At 41.9% G+C, this 19,441-nt stretch overlaps 1 protein-coding gene across 16 annotated transcripts in view; it reads right to left on the reverse strand.

Annotated features, from left to right (window-relative positions):
- SAP130 (Sin3A associated protein 130) overlaps positions 1–19,441 on the reverse strand; it is a 77,940-nt gene that overhangs the window by 46,275 nt on the left and 12,224 nt on the right. For 9 of the 16 annotated variants that reach the window (XM_086362569.1, XM_086362531.1, XM_086362558.1 and 6 more), the window contains exons 5-11: positions 18,280–18,391; positions 17,126–17,250; positions 15,141–15,265; positions 6,999–7,146; positions 6,742–6,832; positions 6,436–6,540; positions 1,870–2,011 (exon numbers count right to left, since the gene is read on the reverse strand). In XM_086362569.1, coding sequence (XP_086218695.1) covers positions 1,870–2,011; positions 6,436–6,540; positions 6,742–6,832; positions 6,999–7,146; positions 15,141–15,265; positions 17,126–17,250; positions 18,280–18,391 — 848 coding nt within the window. Of the gene's footprint in view, positions 1–1,869; positions 2,012–6,435; positions 6,541–6,741; positions 6,833–6,986; positions 7,147–15,140; positions 15,266–17,125; positions 17,251–18,279; positions 18,392–19,441 lie in introns of all 16 variants that reach the window. The other 7 variants (XM_086362549.1, XM_086362517.1, XM_086362542.1 and 4 more) reach the window with 1 other exon arrangement.

Raw genomic sequence — 19,441 nt, forward strand, 5'->3', positions numbered from 1 at the left:
AGGCTCACAGAGGCAGAAAACAAACCTGTGGTTACAAAAGGGGCAAGGGGTGAGGAGATGTAAACTGGGAGTTTGGCATTAGCAGATACCAACTACTATATACAAAATAAACAACATGGCCCTACTATGCAGTGTAGGGAAACATATTCAGTATTCTATAATAAACCATAATGGAAAATATGGGAAAAAATGTATACATACACATATAACTGAATCACTTTGCTATATACCAGAAACTAACACAACACCGTAAATCAACCATACCTTGATAAAAACAAACAAAATATCCCCAAGCTGATAAGCGTTTCTAGGGGTGGGATGGGGAGGGAGGTGGGAGGGAGGTTCAAGAGGGAGGGGACATATGTATGCCTATGGCTGATACATGCTGATGTTTGCTGGAAACCAACACAATATTGTAAAGCAATTATCCTTCAACTAAAAATACAAAAATTTAAAATATAAAAAAATAAGCATTTCTACACACCATAATAATCAAACACGAGTATTTAAAAAGGATCCAATCATGAAATCACTGCATACACACTCTGCCTGGTTTTCACTGTGAGGCAGGAGACGTGAACCACAAATACAGAACGTGGGAGGCAGTGGGGTTGAACCAGAGGCACCCGGATGCACTCGTGTTAAAAATGCTATCTACTTCCTACCTCTCCTGCTAAAGGGCCTAGAAGAAATGACAATCCAGTCAAGATAAACAGATCTAATGCCTAGATCTTGGTTCTAAATGATGAAAAGGAATCAGGGCTCAGAGAGATCAAGTTCAAGAGGAGCTACAAGTATTTTGTTGTGGTGAGAAGTAAGGAAGGGCTAGAATGACCAGGACAGTAAAACCCACAGGAACTAGTCCGAAGGGGCTCCCAAGGACCAACCTGGAGACAATTTGAGCATTAATACAGGTGACAGTAATGGATTATAATTATGATAAACAAAACCAAGTCCATGAGCCCATGTGGATTTTTAAAAAATAAAATACAAAACAAAAGAAATAAATGAGGATTGATAAAATTTCTCTACATGAGGATGCCAATCGATAAACATAAAGGAAATGATAGAAAAAAAAATCACTATCTTGCAACCATCATATTGCAAGCATCAACACATCCAGCCAATAATCAACAGAAGCAAAGACTACCGTGTAAAAGTTTACTGGGGAGTAGGATGTCTATAGTCTCAAGGTATTTCCACACAAATTAGTTATTTACAAAGAAGAAAGATATACCTTTACAGTAGAAAAATCTGACAAACATCAACTTCATGAAACAGTGTCGACACAACCAATAATGGGAGAACAGGAGAGCATGAGCCCTGTGGTATACAGCAACGAGAAGAGCTTATCCCCTAACGGCATTCAGCCCCAAAACGCACAGGCTGAATCTAACTATGCGGAACAATCCAACAAGCGCAAACTGAAGAATATTCTGCAAAAACAACCAGCCAATCCATACTCTTCTAAAATGTCAATGTATGAAAGAGACTGGAATGCTAAAGGATCATTTCCGATGCCCATACTGTGGTTAAATAAGAACAGTTTTGTTCTCTGGAGGAAAATGGGAAATTACACTTAGGTATAAAAGGGTCATGATGCTGTCACCCTTACATTCAAAATGGCTCAAAATAAATTAAACCGAGAAATACACAAGGCAAAAAAAACAACGATACTAGAACATTCATCAGAAGGAGAATGAGTAAATACAGCACAGCTTCATTCATAAAATTAAAGAAATCATATACTGTATTGGATTTTCAGGGGTAAATTTGAAAATAAGGAAATATATGCCATATTTGTGGGATAATTTGTTTTACTGAAAAATCAAAACAATTGGTGACATGATGGGGTACATTCCCTCCTACCTATTATCACTGCGGGTTTCCATGGCCACAGGATTTGGAGAGGCTCGATGTCCTGAAATGGGAATCAGGCTACTCCTCTCTGCAGGGTAGTCAGGCTGGATCCGAGGAGACGTGTGTGTGATTTGCTGAGGCACCACCTTAGCTACAAAAAAGTATCGTCCAATTACATTACTGCTCAAATGCTTCTACTGGCATGCTGAAACATTCTCGGTCAGGAACAATCTTAAGAATGCAAATGTTAATAAGAAGCCTAGATATTTAATCAAAATAAAAAATGAAAAGATGAGTACCTATGGGTTCAACTGAATTATTTCAATCTGATAATACACTGATACATTCACAACTGTTACTTGTCAAAGCAGGGTTCAATATTAATCAGATCAGATCAGATCAGTCGCTCAGTCGTGTCCGACTCTTTGCGACCCCATGAATTGCAGCACGCCAGGCCTCCCTGTCCATCACCAACTCCTGGAGTTCACTCAGACTCACATCCATCGAGTCAGTGATGCCATCCAGCCATCTCATCCTCTGTCATCCCCTTCTCCTCCTGCCCCTAATACCTCCCAGCATCAGAGTCTTTTCCAATGAGTCAACTCTTCACATGAGGTGGCCAAAGTACTGGAGTTTCAGCTTTAGCATCATTCCTTCCAAAGAAATCCCAGGGCTGATCTCCTTCAGAATGGACTGGTTGGATCTCCTTGCAGTCCAAGGGACCCTCAAGAGTCTTCTCCAACACCACAGTTCAAAAGCATCAATTCTTCGGCACTCAGCCTTCTTCACAGTCCAACTTTCACATCCATACATGACCACAGGAAAAACCATAGCCTTGACTAGACGAACCTTTGTTGGCAAAGTATGTCTCTGCTTTTGAATATGCTATCTGGTTGGTCATAACTTTCCTTCCAAGGAGTAAACGTCTTTTAATTTCATGGCTGCAGTCACCATCTGTAGTGATTTTGGAGCCCAGAAATATTAATACTTTATTACAAACATCAGCAAGCGGGCCCTTTCCCCCTGACCTGGCTTCCTGGAAACTTTTTTTTTTTAAAGGAGAAGACTTAAAAAAAAAAAAAGTGAATACAGAAATGGCAAATACTTTTGATTCTTCTCCAGGGCCCTTAACCAATTAGTAATAATGTAGCTAATTAGTAATGAGATTATTTCAAGCTCAGTTTTCTCATCTATGAGGAAGTCTTCTTTAGATGACCACTTTATTTTTAAAGTCTCTTGAGTGTCCTGTGATTTTGCATATTTTATGGCAAAAATAAAAATAATAGTTTTCAATTTAATTCCACCTGTATAAAGACCCAACCACAGCAATGACAGGCACACAAACAGCGGAGACTGGGCTGGCATCAGCACATCACCCAAAGAACAGCACACTGAGCACCAGCTCCCCACCCCCGCACCCATGCCCAACTAGCTTCCAAGGAAGGCAGCTGGGGAGTCTCTGCAGGAAGACGGTGGGATGCCCAAGTTCACCACTGAGGATGGCCCTGATGTCTAATGCAGACAGAAGTTGGCACGATGCGCTTTTCATCAGTAATAAGTAGAGTCTGTGCTGAGTAAAAAGCAATTAAGCCTTGTTTTGTCAGTATGCCCATAAAAGGGAGGAGAAAAAATAATGCTTCCAATAGGGAAGTACCTGTCATTTGGTAGAGTAGCTAAGCAGAGGTTGGTTACCACAAACACACACATGAAAAATATTTTTACTTTTTCCTAATTAAAAATGTCTTCAATTATTAAAAAAAAAAAAAAAGAAAAACCCTTCAGGAAAATCACAATGCAGAATTCATAAATTGGGGCTATTTTCAAAGATGATTCCTGTTTTCTGAACACCATGATCACCTAATCTGAGACGACTGTCATGTGTAGAGAAAAATAAGGATGTCATTCCACTGGAAACAGGCATTTATGGCAGGAAGGAACCCTATGCTTACGGTTAATCAGACTTTTTCCCCTGATCCAATACTTTCCTAGTAATAACAATGGCTGAATCCAATACTTAATCTCACCTGGAGAAAGCAAGTGACACAGAAAACACTCAGGTGGCTTTAATACACCTCTTATGCCCCTAACTTGAAAATCAATACTCCGAGGGTTCTTATCAGGTATCCCTTCTGAATCGAGGCACTTCTATACAGGGATCCTATTATGATGTAACAAATATTTGGATTATTACACAAGAGGAAAACAAAACTAGAGCAAAAATCCTGATGGAACTTAGACAAAATCACATTAAGTGGCAGATGTTTAAATCTGTTTGGACACGTCTGTCAAATGATTTTCATATCTAGAATTTAGTAAATGGTGAAACATCGAAGATAAATGAGCTAGAGAATATAACCACAGACTACAGTTAGAGAATGTAACTGCAAATACTCAGAAGAGGCAGAATTGGTAGGTTCAGCCAAATGAATGAAATTTGTCTCCTAGTACTTTTGGTGAGTTTACTTCCACAATATTACTCTTAGGAAGATAGAGTGACATTAATAAAAACTGATCTCTAAATAATTCTTCACAGAGAGGGTTCAAGACACAACCAGAGAGCCCCTCCAGGGTACACAGCTCCTCTTTACTGGTCTGATTTTCTTCATAGCTACACATTCCCTAGTGAGACTCTCGACTATAAAATGAAAAGAAAGGGCTTGGCTCTGACTTTATACAGTGCTGAGGATGACTGATGACACTGTTAGGTGCAGCCAGAAAATAATCTGAAATGGCAACATGGAACAGTCAGCGATCTTCTTCAATGTAAGCGCTTTAATGCTAGATACGCCACCCCCAAACTTCACAGAAGTGATGTTAAATTCAGAGGGGTGGGAAAGAAGTTTGGGCTCTCTAATGCCAAGCCACAGTGAGCAGGAGCGTGAGAAAGACCACAGTATCCTCTCGCTAAGAGCGTGCTGTGGGGCTAAGCACCAGTTTAGGGGCTGGCACTCTGGCTTCTCTGAAAAACGGAGCAAGTTTCCTGGGTCCTACCGATATTCTGGAAATGTGCCCTCAAAGTTTGCTACGAGGGCTGTGGAAGCTCTAGCCTGTCACATGCACAAAGGAAGGACGCGGGGAGGGAGGGCCAACCTCAGAGCTGGGACACAGCAGGCTAGGGAGTCACCCTTGTGTGTCTGGTCACCAGGTCTCTACTTTGAAAAGCACAGCATGTTATAAATACAGCAGCTGTCTCGTATCTTTAGGAGTGAAGGAAGTAAGACGGCACACTCACTGTTACAGAACCAGGGCCCAGTCAACACTACCAACCTGAAACCTGTGACTTGTGGGTTAAAGAGGGGCGTGTTCTGCCGCACACACCACAGTTTCTGCTTTGGAAGCTCTGAAGTGAGCTATCAGCTCTGAGGACCGGTGTTGGCAACTCGCGGGCCAAACCTTGCTGTTGCCTGTTTTGGCCCATGAACGAACAATGGGTCTACATTTTTAAACGGTTGGGGGAAAATTAAACAGAAGAATATTTTGTGACAGGTGAAAATGATATGATATTCAAATTTCCATGCCCATTAAACGTCTTACTGAAACACAACCACACTCTTTTGTTTACCTAGGTGGCTTAGACGGTAAAGCGTCTGCCTGCAATGTGGGAGACCCAGGTTCGATTCCTGGGTCAGGAAGATCCCCTGGAGAAGGAAATGGCAATCCACTCCAGCACTCTTGCCTGGAAAACCCCATGGACGGAGGAGCCTGATAGGCTACAGTCCATGGGGTGGCAAAGAATCGGATACGACTGAGCGACTTCACTTTCACTTGTCTATAGCTAGGTGGCTGTACACACTTATGAGGCCTGCAGAACCTGAGGCATTTATGATCTGGCCCTATGGAAAAAGGCTGCCAATCTCTTCTCTCATTCACTCAAGTCTGGCTGCCAAAACCTTAACAGATGTTTTTCCTGGCCACACTGAATGGCTTACAGGATCTTTATTTCCTGACCAGGGATCCAACCCAAGCCCTGAGAGTGAAAGTGCTGAGTCCTAACCACGAGACCACCAGGGAAATCGCTCAAAGATTCTTAATAATGAAAATATACACATATTTAAAGGGGGAATAAACAAAGCCTGGAAGGAATTTTAGGGTGGTCATGAAGTACTCTGGGTGTCACTCAAGACAAGAATCTTGGGGAAGTGACTTGAGGTTTACCATTCTTCCCACTGTTGCATCACCCAGAGATTTTTCCCGAACAACCTATTAGTGTACAAGTTCCTTCCATTCCTGATTTTTGCTTCTTTCTTGCTTTTCCTATTGTTCCTCTCAAACTTTTACCAGTGAAGTTAATTTATTTTTTTAAAAGGTACACATAGAAGAGGCAAAGTTTGATGAGGAAGTCCAAAGTGGAGTTAAAATAGTTTATTTTGAGCTCTCAAAGACTGTTACCTTTTCTTGCTCTACCATCAAAATGCCAAATCTGTATGTCAAATAATATTCAAAGTTAAAAGTCAGCGTTGCTTTGAAAATTAACAGTAAAAAAAAAAGTCAACACTAACCATCTATATGAAGACCCAGTCAGATGGGCTGAAAAATTCCTTGTAAGCGTCTGTCTGCACATTGCATGACACTTACCAACTGGTATGTTTGAGGTGGTCACGGCAGTAGCATGTGACGAATGTGAAGGCATTGTCATGGTAACAATTGTACTTGTTGGAGCTTGTGTGTGTGATACTGATCCTGGAACAAGAGAGAAAGGGAAATTCTTCAACAATGGCCTCTGTGCATTTATTACATACTCTCAAAATCCCAAGATTTTGGGAAAAGTTAAGAGAATTTTTCTAGCCTAATTCTCATTCTCTGCCTGAAACTGAGAAGTAAAAATGGAACCCACAACTTATGCCTCCTTACCTGGCAGAAAGAGCAGGGTTGCTGACTTACCGGCCGTGGTTGCAGAAGGAATGGTGTTGGTTGCCAAAATAGGAGCTACTGTTGCTGCAGCCACTGGTGTGCCAGTACTGAAGATCGTTTTCTGTGTGTGGAACAGCCCATAACACAATTATAAACAAGAACTTCTCCCACTCAATCTCCTTTAAAAGCAACCATTCCCTTCAATATTGCCAGGCTTTAAGCCAGACTTGCACAATTCTGGTTTTAACCCACAGAGTATACAGATGGCTCTTCACCTCTGGTTTTACCTGCGCCATGGTATGCAGCTGCTGTTTTGGTGTTCCCAGCGCAGGGTGAGATGGCAGTGTGATTCTTGTTGTCACATCCCGTGACTGGGCAGGACGCTGAATACTAATTGCTGCAGACGGTGGATGCTGGAGAGACAGAGCTGGCCGACTGGGAAGACAGAAAAGACATGACAATCTATGACTTTTCTCCAGACATAATGCAGGCAGTCTTGTGTAAGATCAGTCAGAGTTTTACTTTTTCACACGTCTATGAAGTCCACAGGTGAACCAATAAACTTAACTGTCCATCGATTTTCTCTCTTTAAACTGCCATAACCTTTCATCTGGAAAGGTATCAAGATGTGTGCGATCTAAGTCGCTTCAGTCGTGTCCGACTTTTTGCAATGCTATAGACTGTAGCCTGCCAGGCTCCTCCGTCCATGGGACTCTCCAGGCTAGAATACTGCACTCAGTTGCCATGCCCTCCCTCCAGGGGATCTTCCCCCTCCCAGTAACCAAACCCATGTCTTTTATGTCTCCTGCACTGGCAGGTGGGTTCTTTACCACTACCACCACCTGGGAAGCCCACGAACCAAATAAATTAATCCTTAATCATCTGAGTATCTTCAACATTAATAATCAACACTCTCTGACAATCTCGAGCAAGTATTATTATAATAAACACACTTCACTCTGTGAACAAAGTGAAGATAAGGTTCTAACTGTTATGAGGGAAGATTACAGAAAACCCTGATTAAAAGTTTAACCTTTATCCCTGAAGCACTTCTTTCTTCCCCCAGTTTTATATCATCCCTTACCATATGATAAAGTTACAGTTATGAATGCCTAATTGAAAAGGATATCAACACAGACAGCATGTCAAATTAAGTGGCAGCAAGCTACTGAAATTACAAAAATGGTAAGATAATTGAAGCTGAATTCCAATTAGAGAGAGGGAGAATGGGCTATTTAATAAATGATGCTGGGAAGACTATGTAGTCATTTGAAAAAAATAAGACTGAATCCCTACCTTCACACAATACACCAGGATAAATACGAAAATAATGAAAGGTTTAATGGAAAAAAAACATACACATGAAAAAAATATAGAATTTTTTTTATAGCCTTGGAGTGGGGGAGAGCTTTCTAACAATCTAACAAAAATTTGAGATTTTTGGTCTCAAAATCCAAAAGCTATAAAAGATCAATGAACTTAACTCTAAACAAATAAGCAAAGTTCCTGAAACACACTACAAGCAAAGTATCATAAAGACTCATAGATGAAAGTGTAATCTTAATATACTAACAACTCCTAGAAATCCAAGAGAAAAATAACAGTCCAATAAAAAAAGAGGCCAAGGATATGAGTAGGCAGTTTGCTAAAAAGAAAACAAAAATGGCCCCTTAACAAAGTGCAAAGACTCTAAGTCTTAATCAGAGGAAGAGAAATGTAATTTAAAAGACACTGATATAGCATCATTCACCTATCAGATTGGCAAAAATCCTCAAAACTCACAGTGTACTCTGTTGTTTAAGCTGTAAGGGAACGGGAAATTTTAAATATTCTGGAGGCAGTGTGAATTGGTACAAACCCTAAGGAAGGCAATTAAGACACAGGTATCAAAATTACAATCACATTCATTTTGTGATCACTTTTGGGAATTTATCCTACAGATTTCTTGCACACATGCATTAGGACCTAAGTATAAAGTTATTCACTGTAATATGATTTATGATAGTACAGGACAGGAAACAAACCTCAAATCCTTTTATACAATGGATCATCATATTGGTCCTAAAAGAACAATGAAATTCCACATACTGAAAAGAAAAACTTTCAATATATGTTGCCATAAATATATATATATATATATATATATATATATATATATAAAAAACCAACCCAAAGAGGAATATATGAATTATGAGACTCACACGCAGCTAGCTGCAGTGAGAGCAGCTTAGGAATCCATGAATTATACAATTTTGGGGGTAAAAGGATAAAAGTTAAGCACTGCATTTGAGTTCAACTGCAGTTATGAAACACTAGAAGGATACCCCCAAAGCTATTAACATGTTACCTTACAAAGGCAAAGGGAAAGGATCACAGGAACCTAGCAGACGGGGGATAGAGGAGTGATACTCCTTACTGCACACCTTTTTATGCTTTTGGAACCATGTGAATATAGATTAGGAGGAAGAAAACATGAAAATTTAAGCTGTAAAGGTGATGTGACTGGGATCTCATGTATCCAAACTAAGCAATGGTTTCACCATAGGGATCCTCTCTCAAAATGCTTTAAAATCAGACCTGGTGGGATATTAGTGAATGGGTTTACAAACTGAATTTAAGAGATAAGACCCAGTATAGTTCTTCAAAGTGAGGAGTATACTCTGACCCAGTAAACCAAAATGGTCTGTAATAGTGGGAGATGACATTAAAGTAGAACCTGGACCCTGACCAGTTTCAAGATCCAAGAGGCAAGGCATGAACTAGGACTTGCACAGATACAGATAAGCTCCACAGGGCAACTGTGTGGTGAAACTCAGGAAGAGAGAAACTGCCATTTTCAGCAGTGCATTTTCATTGGCAAGAGAGAAGTAATGGCCAAAACCCCTCAAAACAGCATCCCGAGTCTTCAGGAAAACTTCTAACCCAGTACAGAGCTCGCCTACAAGAACCAACTACAGACGGTTGGTTGGTCCAGAGTAAGTTCATTCAAAGATTAGGATTCAGAAAAGCAGCAGCACAGTATCTACTTAAAGATGGTGCAAGAAAAAAGGTGGACAGAAGTGAGGGTGTCCACTGTAAATGTTCTCACCAGGCAGATGGAAACTGTGCCATGAATTAAGGAAGTGAATGTCATTCCTGCTTCTATGGAATGAAAACGCAAAGCAGAGACCTAGGAGCTCACTTGACAACAGAAGACAAAATAAAAGGGCAGCACTTGAGAGAGAACCAGAAAAAAAACATTCAGCTGTGTCAGGAATGAAGGCAGAATTAGCAGTAGAGCTTGAGACACAGTGCTGAGGGTTTGGTAAGGGGCAGAAAAACCATGAGAAGAGTAAGCAGTCAAGAGAGGAAAAAAATAGTTTAAAAGGGTTAGACAAGGAAGTCATGCAAAAAGATCCAACAAGCACATCATCAGATGTTCCTCCCCACCCCAAAAAATAGAACAAAATTGAATAAATATAAAAAGATACAATTCACAAAAACTTTCATAAATACAGTGTTATGGTGTAGATTAAAAAGGCACATCATATTCCAGAACAAACCGATACATAATGGTAATGGTGAAACATGTCCTAATAAAGTTCTTGAAATTCAAAGACAAACAAGGTTAAAAAAAAATCAGGCTATAGACTATGCAGCTCTAGAAAGCAGAGGGAAAATATCTCATGAAAATACTCATGGAAAAAAATACAGAAACCAGGACTTCCCTGGTGGTCCAGTGGTTAAGAATCTGCCTGCCACTGCATGAGAAACAGGTTCAACCTCCGCTTTGGGAAGACTGTACATGCTGCAGGGCACCCAAGCGCATCTGCCACAACTACTGAGCTCACGCTCTAGAGCCCAAGAGCCGTAACTACTGCAGCCCGCACGCTCCAAAGCCTGTGCTCGACAACAAGAAAACCCACAGCAACGGGAAGCCTGTGCACCCCAACTAGCGAGTAGCCTCTGTTAGCCCCAACTAGACAAAGTCCATGTGTAACAATGAAGACCCAGTACAGCCAAAATGAATAAACAAATAAAATTTAAAAGAAAAAATAACACAGGAACCAAAAAAGTTCTTTATCTGCCAAACTATTTTTTAAGTGTAAGGATATTCATCTGGGAAACAATTTAGAGCATGTGAAAATTCAAAATATTGGATCTACAGATACAATATCCTTTCGGCCCTTGGCAAAAGAGAATAAATTTTGTTCCAGTAAGTGATGAAGAACAACAAAAAAATGATCAAAGAACTGGCAGACAGGACTGAATTTATTTAACAGATGAAGACATACCACTTAAATTTCTTTGGAAATTTCCTTTCTTTTTCCAGTTCTTGAACTAATTTAATTATCTTCCTTTTATTGGATCTTTTAGAGTGCGGTACAGTTCAATGAAATCATCTGGGCCAGGTGATTTTCTGGGAGATAGTGCTTTGAAATTTTCTATGTTTTTCTATGGAAATCGGTCTGTTTAAACTTTCTGTCTCTAGAATTTAAGTTTATTTGGCTGAGTCGGGTCTTAGCTGGGGCACGTGGGCCCTTCATTGCATCATGTGGATCTTTCATTGCCTAGTTATGGCACACAGGCTCAACAGTTGTGGTGTGCAGGCTTAGCTGCTCTGAAGCATGTAGGCTTCTAGGTCCCTGACCAGGGCTCAAACGTGCATCCCCTGCATGGCAAGATGAGTTTTTAACACTGGACCACCAGGGAAGTCCACCATCTATCTCTAGAATTTAAAGGGAATTAGACATTAGAATTGGTTTTACAAAAGGCAGAGGAACCAGAGATCAAATTGCCAATATCCGTTGGATCATCGAAAAAGCAAGACAGTTCCAGAAAAACATCTGTTTCTGCTTTATTGACTATGCCAAAGCCTCTGACTGTGTGGATCACAATAAACTGTGGAAAATTCTGAAAAAGATGGGAATACCAGACCATCTGACCTGCCTCTTGAGAAATCTGTATGCTGGTCAGGAAGCAACAGTTAGAACTGGACATGGAACAACAGACTGGTTCCAAATAGGAAAAGGAGTACGTCAAGGCTGTATATGTCACCCTGCTTATTTAACTTATATGCAGAGTACATCATGAGAAACGCTGGGGTGGAAGAAGCACAAGCTGGAATCAAGATTGCCGGGAGAAATATCAATAACCTCAGATATGCAGATGACACCACCCTTATGGCAGAAAGTGAAGAGGAACTAAAAAGCCTCTTGATGAAAGTGAAAGAGGAGAGTGAGAAAGTTGGCTTAAAACTCAACATTCAGAAAACTAAGATCATGGCATCTGGTCCCATCACTTCATGGCAAATAGATGGGGAAACAGTGGAAACAGTGGCTGACTTTATTTTTGGGGCTCCAAAATCACTGCAGATGGTGACTGCAGCCATGAAATTAAAAGATGCTTGCTCCTTGGAAGGAAAGTGATGACCAACCTAGACATATGAAAAAGCAGAGACATTACTTTGCTAACAAAGGTCCGTCTAGCCAAGGCTATGGTTTTTCCAGTGGTCATGTATGGATGTGAGAGTTGGACTATAAAGAAAGCTGAGCGCTGAAGAACTGATGCTTTTGAACTGTGGTGTTGGAGAAGACTCTTTAGAGTCCCTTGGATTGCAAGGAGATCCAACCAGTCCATCCTAAAGGAGATAAGTCTTGGGTGTTCATTGGAGGGACTGATGTTGAAGCTGAAACTCCAATACTTAGGCCACCTGATGCGAAGAGCTGACTCATTAGAAAAGACCCTGATGCTGGGAAAGATTGAGGGCAGGAGGAGAAGGGGACGACAGAGGATGAGATGGTTGGATGGCATCACTGACTCAATGGACATGGGTTTGGGTGGACTCTGGGAGTTGGTGATAGATAGGGAAGCCTGGCATGCTGCAGTTCATGGGGTCGCAAAGAGTCGGACATGACTGAGTGATTGAACTGAACTGAGACATTTGAAATTTATCATAGTTATGGATCATTTAAACAGAAAAAAATCATTTGATCATTACAGTTTATGTCTGTTTAACTCCCTAGTGCATTTCTAATGCCTAGAGTAGTGACTGGCTCAGAGGGGGTATACAACACATATTTGTTTTATGAGTGAAGAGATAGTGTTATATGCTGAAAATATATCTGACAAAGTTCAACATCCATTTTTTTAGTAAAAACACAATACACTGGAAAAGAGATAATTCAACATAGTTTAAAGAAAAAAAACCTAACCCTGAATTTCATCACACCATCTGAATGTATTAATTTTTTAAAGGTGCTATAAAGTTAACATGAATAACACAGTCTATTTTATAGTGGGCAATTATATCTCTTTGTACCTCAGACAATATAGTCTATTACCAAAAAGTAAAGTGTCTTCATTTTATTGAAAAGGAGACTAAGGATTAGATTAACTTTAAAACTTGCTGAAGGTTACACATGGAGAAGGAAATGGCAATCCGCTCCAGTGTTCTTGCCTGGAGAATCCCATGGACAGAGGAGCCTGGTGGGCTACGGTCCATGGGGTCACAAAGAGTCAGACACGACTAGTGACTAACACAGAAGTCACTAGTAAATGACACAACTAGCAAATGACAGAGCTAGTGGTTGAAGTTAAGTCCTAGGCACTTTCCTGCATTTAAGTGTCACTGTCTTCAGAGTTCTGTTCCAGGCCCTCTTCTCATTGTATTTATTCCCCCTGGATAGACTCAGTTACCTAAAGCTTCACTACAGCCTGTATTAATGACGTCAAAATCCTGTATCTCAGGCAAAGACATCTCTTCAATAACCTGTTGCCACAGCCACTTGATTAATCATTTCACAGATAAACTCAGTATCCCAAAACTCAACCTTCTCTCTAAAATCTGCTTTCTTTCCCTTGCCTTCTTTTCATTTACTTGGTCAAACAAGGAAGAAACCAAGAAGGCACCTCAGACTGTTTCCAACTGATAGACAAGTCTTACAGATGGTCTCTAGTTCTTGACAGCTCTGCTCTACACGTCCACTACCCCTTCTTTTGTTCAGCGAATCATTTCTTGTTTACACTGCCAAAAGCCCCTTCCCTGGCACCCACATAAGCAATGGCAAGAATCAAGACAGACCACTAGAATTCTGCATGCTCCCAGGAAGACTCACCCTGCTGCCTTCCCCCATGGCCCTCCAAGCATATTAATGGTGAAGGCTGTGAGGACAAATAACATCGTGTCTTATCCCTACTGAGTCATTCACAAAAAACACTGGTGGGCATCCCTCACTGACCAGACTCTTTCCTGTATGGTCTGTAAATCAACTGTACTATCTTCATTTTTCAAACATTCAATCTTTCCGCTATACCCTCTGGACTCACAATTGGTCTTTATCGAAATCCCCTATATCCTCAACCTCTTCTGTGAATATATCCCCTATCTTCCTGCCCTAATGAATCTTGGTCTTCCCTTGAGAACACCGCCTCCCTCAACAGACCTCTCAAGTGGAAGCCATTTTCTCTCTCAAAAACTTCTTCCTTATCCACGCTTTCTTCCTAAATTATATCGTCCAGAACTCTTCCATGGACCCCAGATTCACATGTTAACTTTTCTCAACATCTCCACTTGGGGGGCTCAGAAGTCAGCACAACCATAAAATGCCCCAAATCAAAGTCTGGAATTCCTGCCCCAAACCTGCTCCTCACATTGCTTCTCATCTCAAGTTAAGGCAACTCCACTCTCCCAGCTGCAGAGCCAACCAGTGCTGCCATAATCCTTACTGTTCTCATTCTCCCATAACCCCATACGTAATTCCTCACAAACCCTCTTGACTACCTGCAGAATTCTATTCAGAATCTAACTATGTCTTCTCACCTCCAACGATCATCTCTCTGGATTCCTGCCATCCCCTTCTAAACAATGTTTCTAACTTGGCCTCCTCGCAGCCTACTCTCTCCAGCAACCAGGCTGATCCAACTAATTCAGATTATGGTGATGCTTTGCTCCAAACTCTGCTAAGGCTTCCCTGTGCTGTCTCAGGGCCTTTGCTTTTACTGCTCCCACTGCCTAGAACACTCTTATCCCAGACGGCTCATTTACCGTATCTTTCCATTTTCTGTTCAAATGTATCCCTATCAACAAAGCCCTCCCTGATCACCTTATATGAAATAGTAAGCCCCTTTGCACTGCCTACCTGTCACTCCAAATCCCATTTGCCTTACCTAATTTTTTCCCAAAGCACTCTCTGCCACCTGAAAAAACATATATTTTTCAGTTGCATGTCTCCAGTCACAGTTTCAAAAAGAGAAACTCTATAAGGGCAGGAATTTCTTTTTATTTGTTCATGGCTTTAACCTCAGTATGGAGAACACTACCATGGCTCATTAAAAAAAAAAGCACTCAATAAATATTGAGTAGAATGAAGGAATGAAAGAAGGAAGAGAAAAGAGGAGATAAGAAGGGAAGATGACAAGATGGCTGATCTTCAGATCCCCAAATATACCTAAGTGTGGAATCAGTGGCATGGGCTGCTGTCGTAGTAATGACTGGAGACTGAGCTCTGGTGGCTGACACGGTTGCTACCACAGCAGGAGGGATGGTATTAGAGGTGGTCACAGGTGGACGAGACTACCAAGAGAAGAGAAAAAAAAAATACTTCACTTAAAAAGCGAAATAAAGTATGCCAAACACTACAAGTATAATGTGAACCCTGGGCCTCTAATAAGTGTGTTTATACCCAAATGAAAGTAAACTCTAACCATTCTCATTAAGGAACTCTTTTTAAGAGATAGGCTGTTAGAAGGCAAAGAGTCAGAATTGTCCAAAAAAAACCAATTCTGACTGGACAGTACACAAGTCCCTCCTTTTCCAATATGACCAGATTCAAAATTCTGTCCTACTATTAGTACAAACTGGAAGCTAACCCTTCAGCTCTGGTTACCACAGATCTGGTGCTGGTCCGAGAGTAGACACTTTTCATGACTATGCAATTCTGCACAGAACTAGATGGAACTGCTGGCTCGCACGCTAAAAGTGAGTACCTGGAAACAGCATTCTTTACCCAAGGAAGATGCAGGTCCCAGATGCTCTCATGTGGATATACTTCCCTCACTCCTACGTCCGAGTGTCAAATCTTCACCTGCAAACTAATTCCACACTGGACTGCCCTTGTCTGCTGTCAGCTCCATCAGCTGAGCTCTAGAGCAGTCCCTCTTTCCCGATCCTGACACGTGCAGGCAGCCAGGCAGGCTCTGTCCACTCCTGCTCTGCTCCTCACCTGTAGACCTCTGCCCACTGCACTGCTCTTACGGTCTGTCATCTCACACTGGGTCTGCTGCACTGTCTTCTCACTCCTGCTCTGCTCCTCACCTGCAGGCCTGCGCCCACCGCCTTGCTCTTACGGTCTGTCGTCTCACACTGGGTCTGCTGCACTGTCTTCTCACTCCTGCTCTGCTCCTCACCTGCAGGCCTGCGCCCACCGCCCTGCTCTTACCGTCTGTCGTCTCACACTGGGTCTGCTGCACTGTCTTCTCACTCCTGCTCTGCTCCTCACCTGCAGGCCTGCGCCCACCGCCCTGCTCTTACCGTCTGTCGTCTCACACTGGGTCTGCTGCACTGTCTTCCTCACTAGCGAGCGCCTTACCTTGGTTCTCTTCTTTTTCCAATCCTTCCTAACATATACTTCTGGGGCCCTAGTCTAGTCTCCAAATGTTTTTCATTAGCCAGCAAGACCTTTTGTTTTAATGTGAATGCTCTAGGCTAGATATCGCTTACTCCACCTTCTAATCAGCACTTTCCTGCACTATCTTAAAGCTGTTTCACACATGCTGCCAGCCTTGCCCCTAAAGGCACTGAACTTCCATGTTCTGTATACAGTTCAGCCAGATTAAACTTTCAGAGATATTTCTTTGATCATCTATCACTGTATTTAAAAAATGAAGTAGCTCTCTACCATGTAAAAAACCAAGTTTATACTCTTAAGAGTCTCAAATTTAGAGACATGGTACCACACAGTATATTTCAGTAGCACTGAGGCCACAGATTTCCTTGAAAAAAGTGGAAAGGCATGAACCGTCTTCTTCAAAACAGATACATATGTGCATAAAAATGTGCTTAAAAAGTTTACAGGTTCATATATCCCTATCCAAATTAGAATTACTTAGTTCTAACTAGTGTTTACTCCACACTGTGTACAACCAACCACCAGCTTTCTTGCCTTGTTCAGAACACTGCTCTCTTCACTCCCTCTTCACTTCTCTGAATTCCCACTGCCACACCCATCCCAACAGAAAGCCTGGCCTCCCTACCTCTCTCCTAAATTCTCACAGCAGACCACATGACACTGTATATAATTCAGCCTGCTCTACATCCTGGCAACTAGATCGGAAGTCACTTAAAGTTTAAGGACTCATGCAGTGCCCAGCAGAGCGAATAGCTCAGAGCAGGCCCTTAACACTTGCTGGCTGACTCCCCGCAGCCCCGGCGTGCCTGGATGGGCTGGTGGATGATGTGCTGCACTGCTGGCTGAGCTGCAGCAGCGTTTGGCAGCTGCGAAGTGGGTCTCAGGACCGTGGTCACTTTAGAACTGGACATCACTGCAGCAGCAGCTGCACCTGGAGAAAGAGCAGTTTTTCATTAGTATGGCGTCTGGGCTCACAATTTAAACAGCTGCAATTATATCCCCCAGAAGCTCAGTATGTCAGTATTTTGAGTGTTTTATGTGTATTTCCCATTTCATCACGTAGGAAATTAAGAAATTAAGAAAATGTGCAGTCAAGGCCCGAAGTTGAGGTTAACAATCTGTATTGCTTCTTTGAGGATGTTCTTCAGTGAAACCGGCTTTTTGGTCTAACTACAGGTGTTCAGCAGTGCAGCACAGCACAGTGCTGCTGCCCTGGTTTAGGCCGAGGCTCCGGCAGGTGCTGCTGCCCTGGTTCAGGCCGAGGCTCCGGCAGGGAAACCACCGGGCAGCTGCATTTGCGTGAACCACGACCGCCCTGCACCGTCAGTGCCCACGTCAGCACAGAGAGGGCACATGTATTAGTTTTGACCTCACCAGCCTCCCCTGCAGTATCTGAACTTCATCCTGAGAACCACTAAGGTATGTTAAGAGAGAGCATCCACTAGCATGCTTCTGCCAAAATAATTTCATCCTCTCTCATAGGTGGTGACAATTTCTGACCAAGTAGTTGAAAACTCTCACTAAACTTAATACTGTAGAAACTATTAGAATGTAATGGTAAGAACAAATTCAGCTTATTGCCAGATGAACAAAGAGATCTGAGTAACCACTTCCACTAAACTTCAAAAATGCTCAGTATTAACATTTGTGAGTTATTTATTAAAAAGGAAGACCATATTTAGATTACCATAGCTTTTAGGAGCTCCTCATTACTAAAGGACAATTTTTAGACCATACTAAAAACCTGAATTGCTTTAAGTTTACACACAGACACATACTTGTTATTACTATAATAAGCAACTATTAGACCATGCTAAAAATGTGCATTTATCTAAGTTTATTTTTCCTGTCCTGCAGCTTCAAAAAGCTCATTCTGGATATGCTTTGTGTTACCGTATTTTTTACCAAATGTATACCTGTCATTGCCTTTCAAGAGTTTCAACAAAACACGCAGCCTTACCTCGAGGTAAATGAGAAGCTCCAATGTGAAGAGGGGGCCCGGGAGCATTGCTGCGGATAATAGACATCTGTACATTTGTGGTCATGATGTGATGCAGGTTACTGGGGTGTCCCTTCAAAGAACAGGATGGGATGTTATTTCCAAGTGTCTGGTCTTAGCCATGAGTGCTTAGGCATTGCTTCTGGGAAGCCAGCTACCTCTAAACGTGGGTTGGGTTGCTCCTTGTAGATAGTGAGCACCCAAGGGATAGGACGTTAGCTTTCTTTACGCAGCACACTGCACGATGGCCTAGGCCAGCAGGCATGTGGTGACGGGGGACCCATCGGCTGCCTCGGGTCTAGCTGCTGCTACATCCCTGTCACTGATGACACACCTGACCAAATCCCTGCAGACACCCGCGTTGCCAGAAGTAGTCTTTCTCTATTTGTTTTCTCTATCTTGTTCTATCTTCTCTATCTTGGCCAATAGCTTACTTCTTCTTACTCTCACTATTTCCTCTGCATGCCACTAAATTCACGCATTCTTTATGCCAGCCAGGATTTCTAAGTAAATTGAGTCAATATCCAATGGGCATTCCCCTGCGAGTTCTTCAGCTCAACCCTCAGTGTCCCTTCCTCCCACTCGCCCAACCCTGATGCCAGTGCTTCTCAGGTGGACGTTTCAACACTTCTGGGAGTATTCAGCAGTGTGACAAAATGAAAAAACCACAGTGCGTCTTTTTGGAATACCGATTTTTTTCTCGTAAACTTTAAGGAGAAGTTCTGAGATTCAGTTTTCATTGGTAATTTAAAATTTTTAAAGAAATAAAATGCATATCATGGAGGAGGATTACAATTTTTAAAAATGAAGCTAAATATGAGACTTTAAAATAAATGTTCACGACTGGTAGGCTGCTGAGGGAACCTGTTAGTTCCCCAAAAGATACACATTATGCTCCTCAGAGAATAACCTAGAGAAGCACTGCTACTGTGAGGCTGTTCTTAACCCACTACAGTTCTGTACCTGTAAACCAAGCACAAATGGACTCTGAGCTCAAAGTCATGGGCTGTCTTATCTAGGTTTGTTTCTCACACTGCGGATGGAACCTTGCACAGAGCAGATACTCAATACATATGGGCTAAATGACAAGACCACTGTGCGTGTTGGCCTTACTCCCTATGCC

Source organism: Bos grunniens, chromosome 2 (assembly GCF_055505025.1).
Source record: "Bos grunniens cultivar Pamir isolate PY7600 chromosome 2, Bosgru_T2T1.0, whole genome shotgun sequence".
NCBI lineage: Eukaryota > Metazoa > Chordata > Mammalia > Artiodactyla > Bovidae > Bos > Bos grunniens.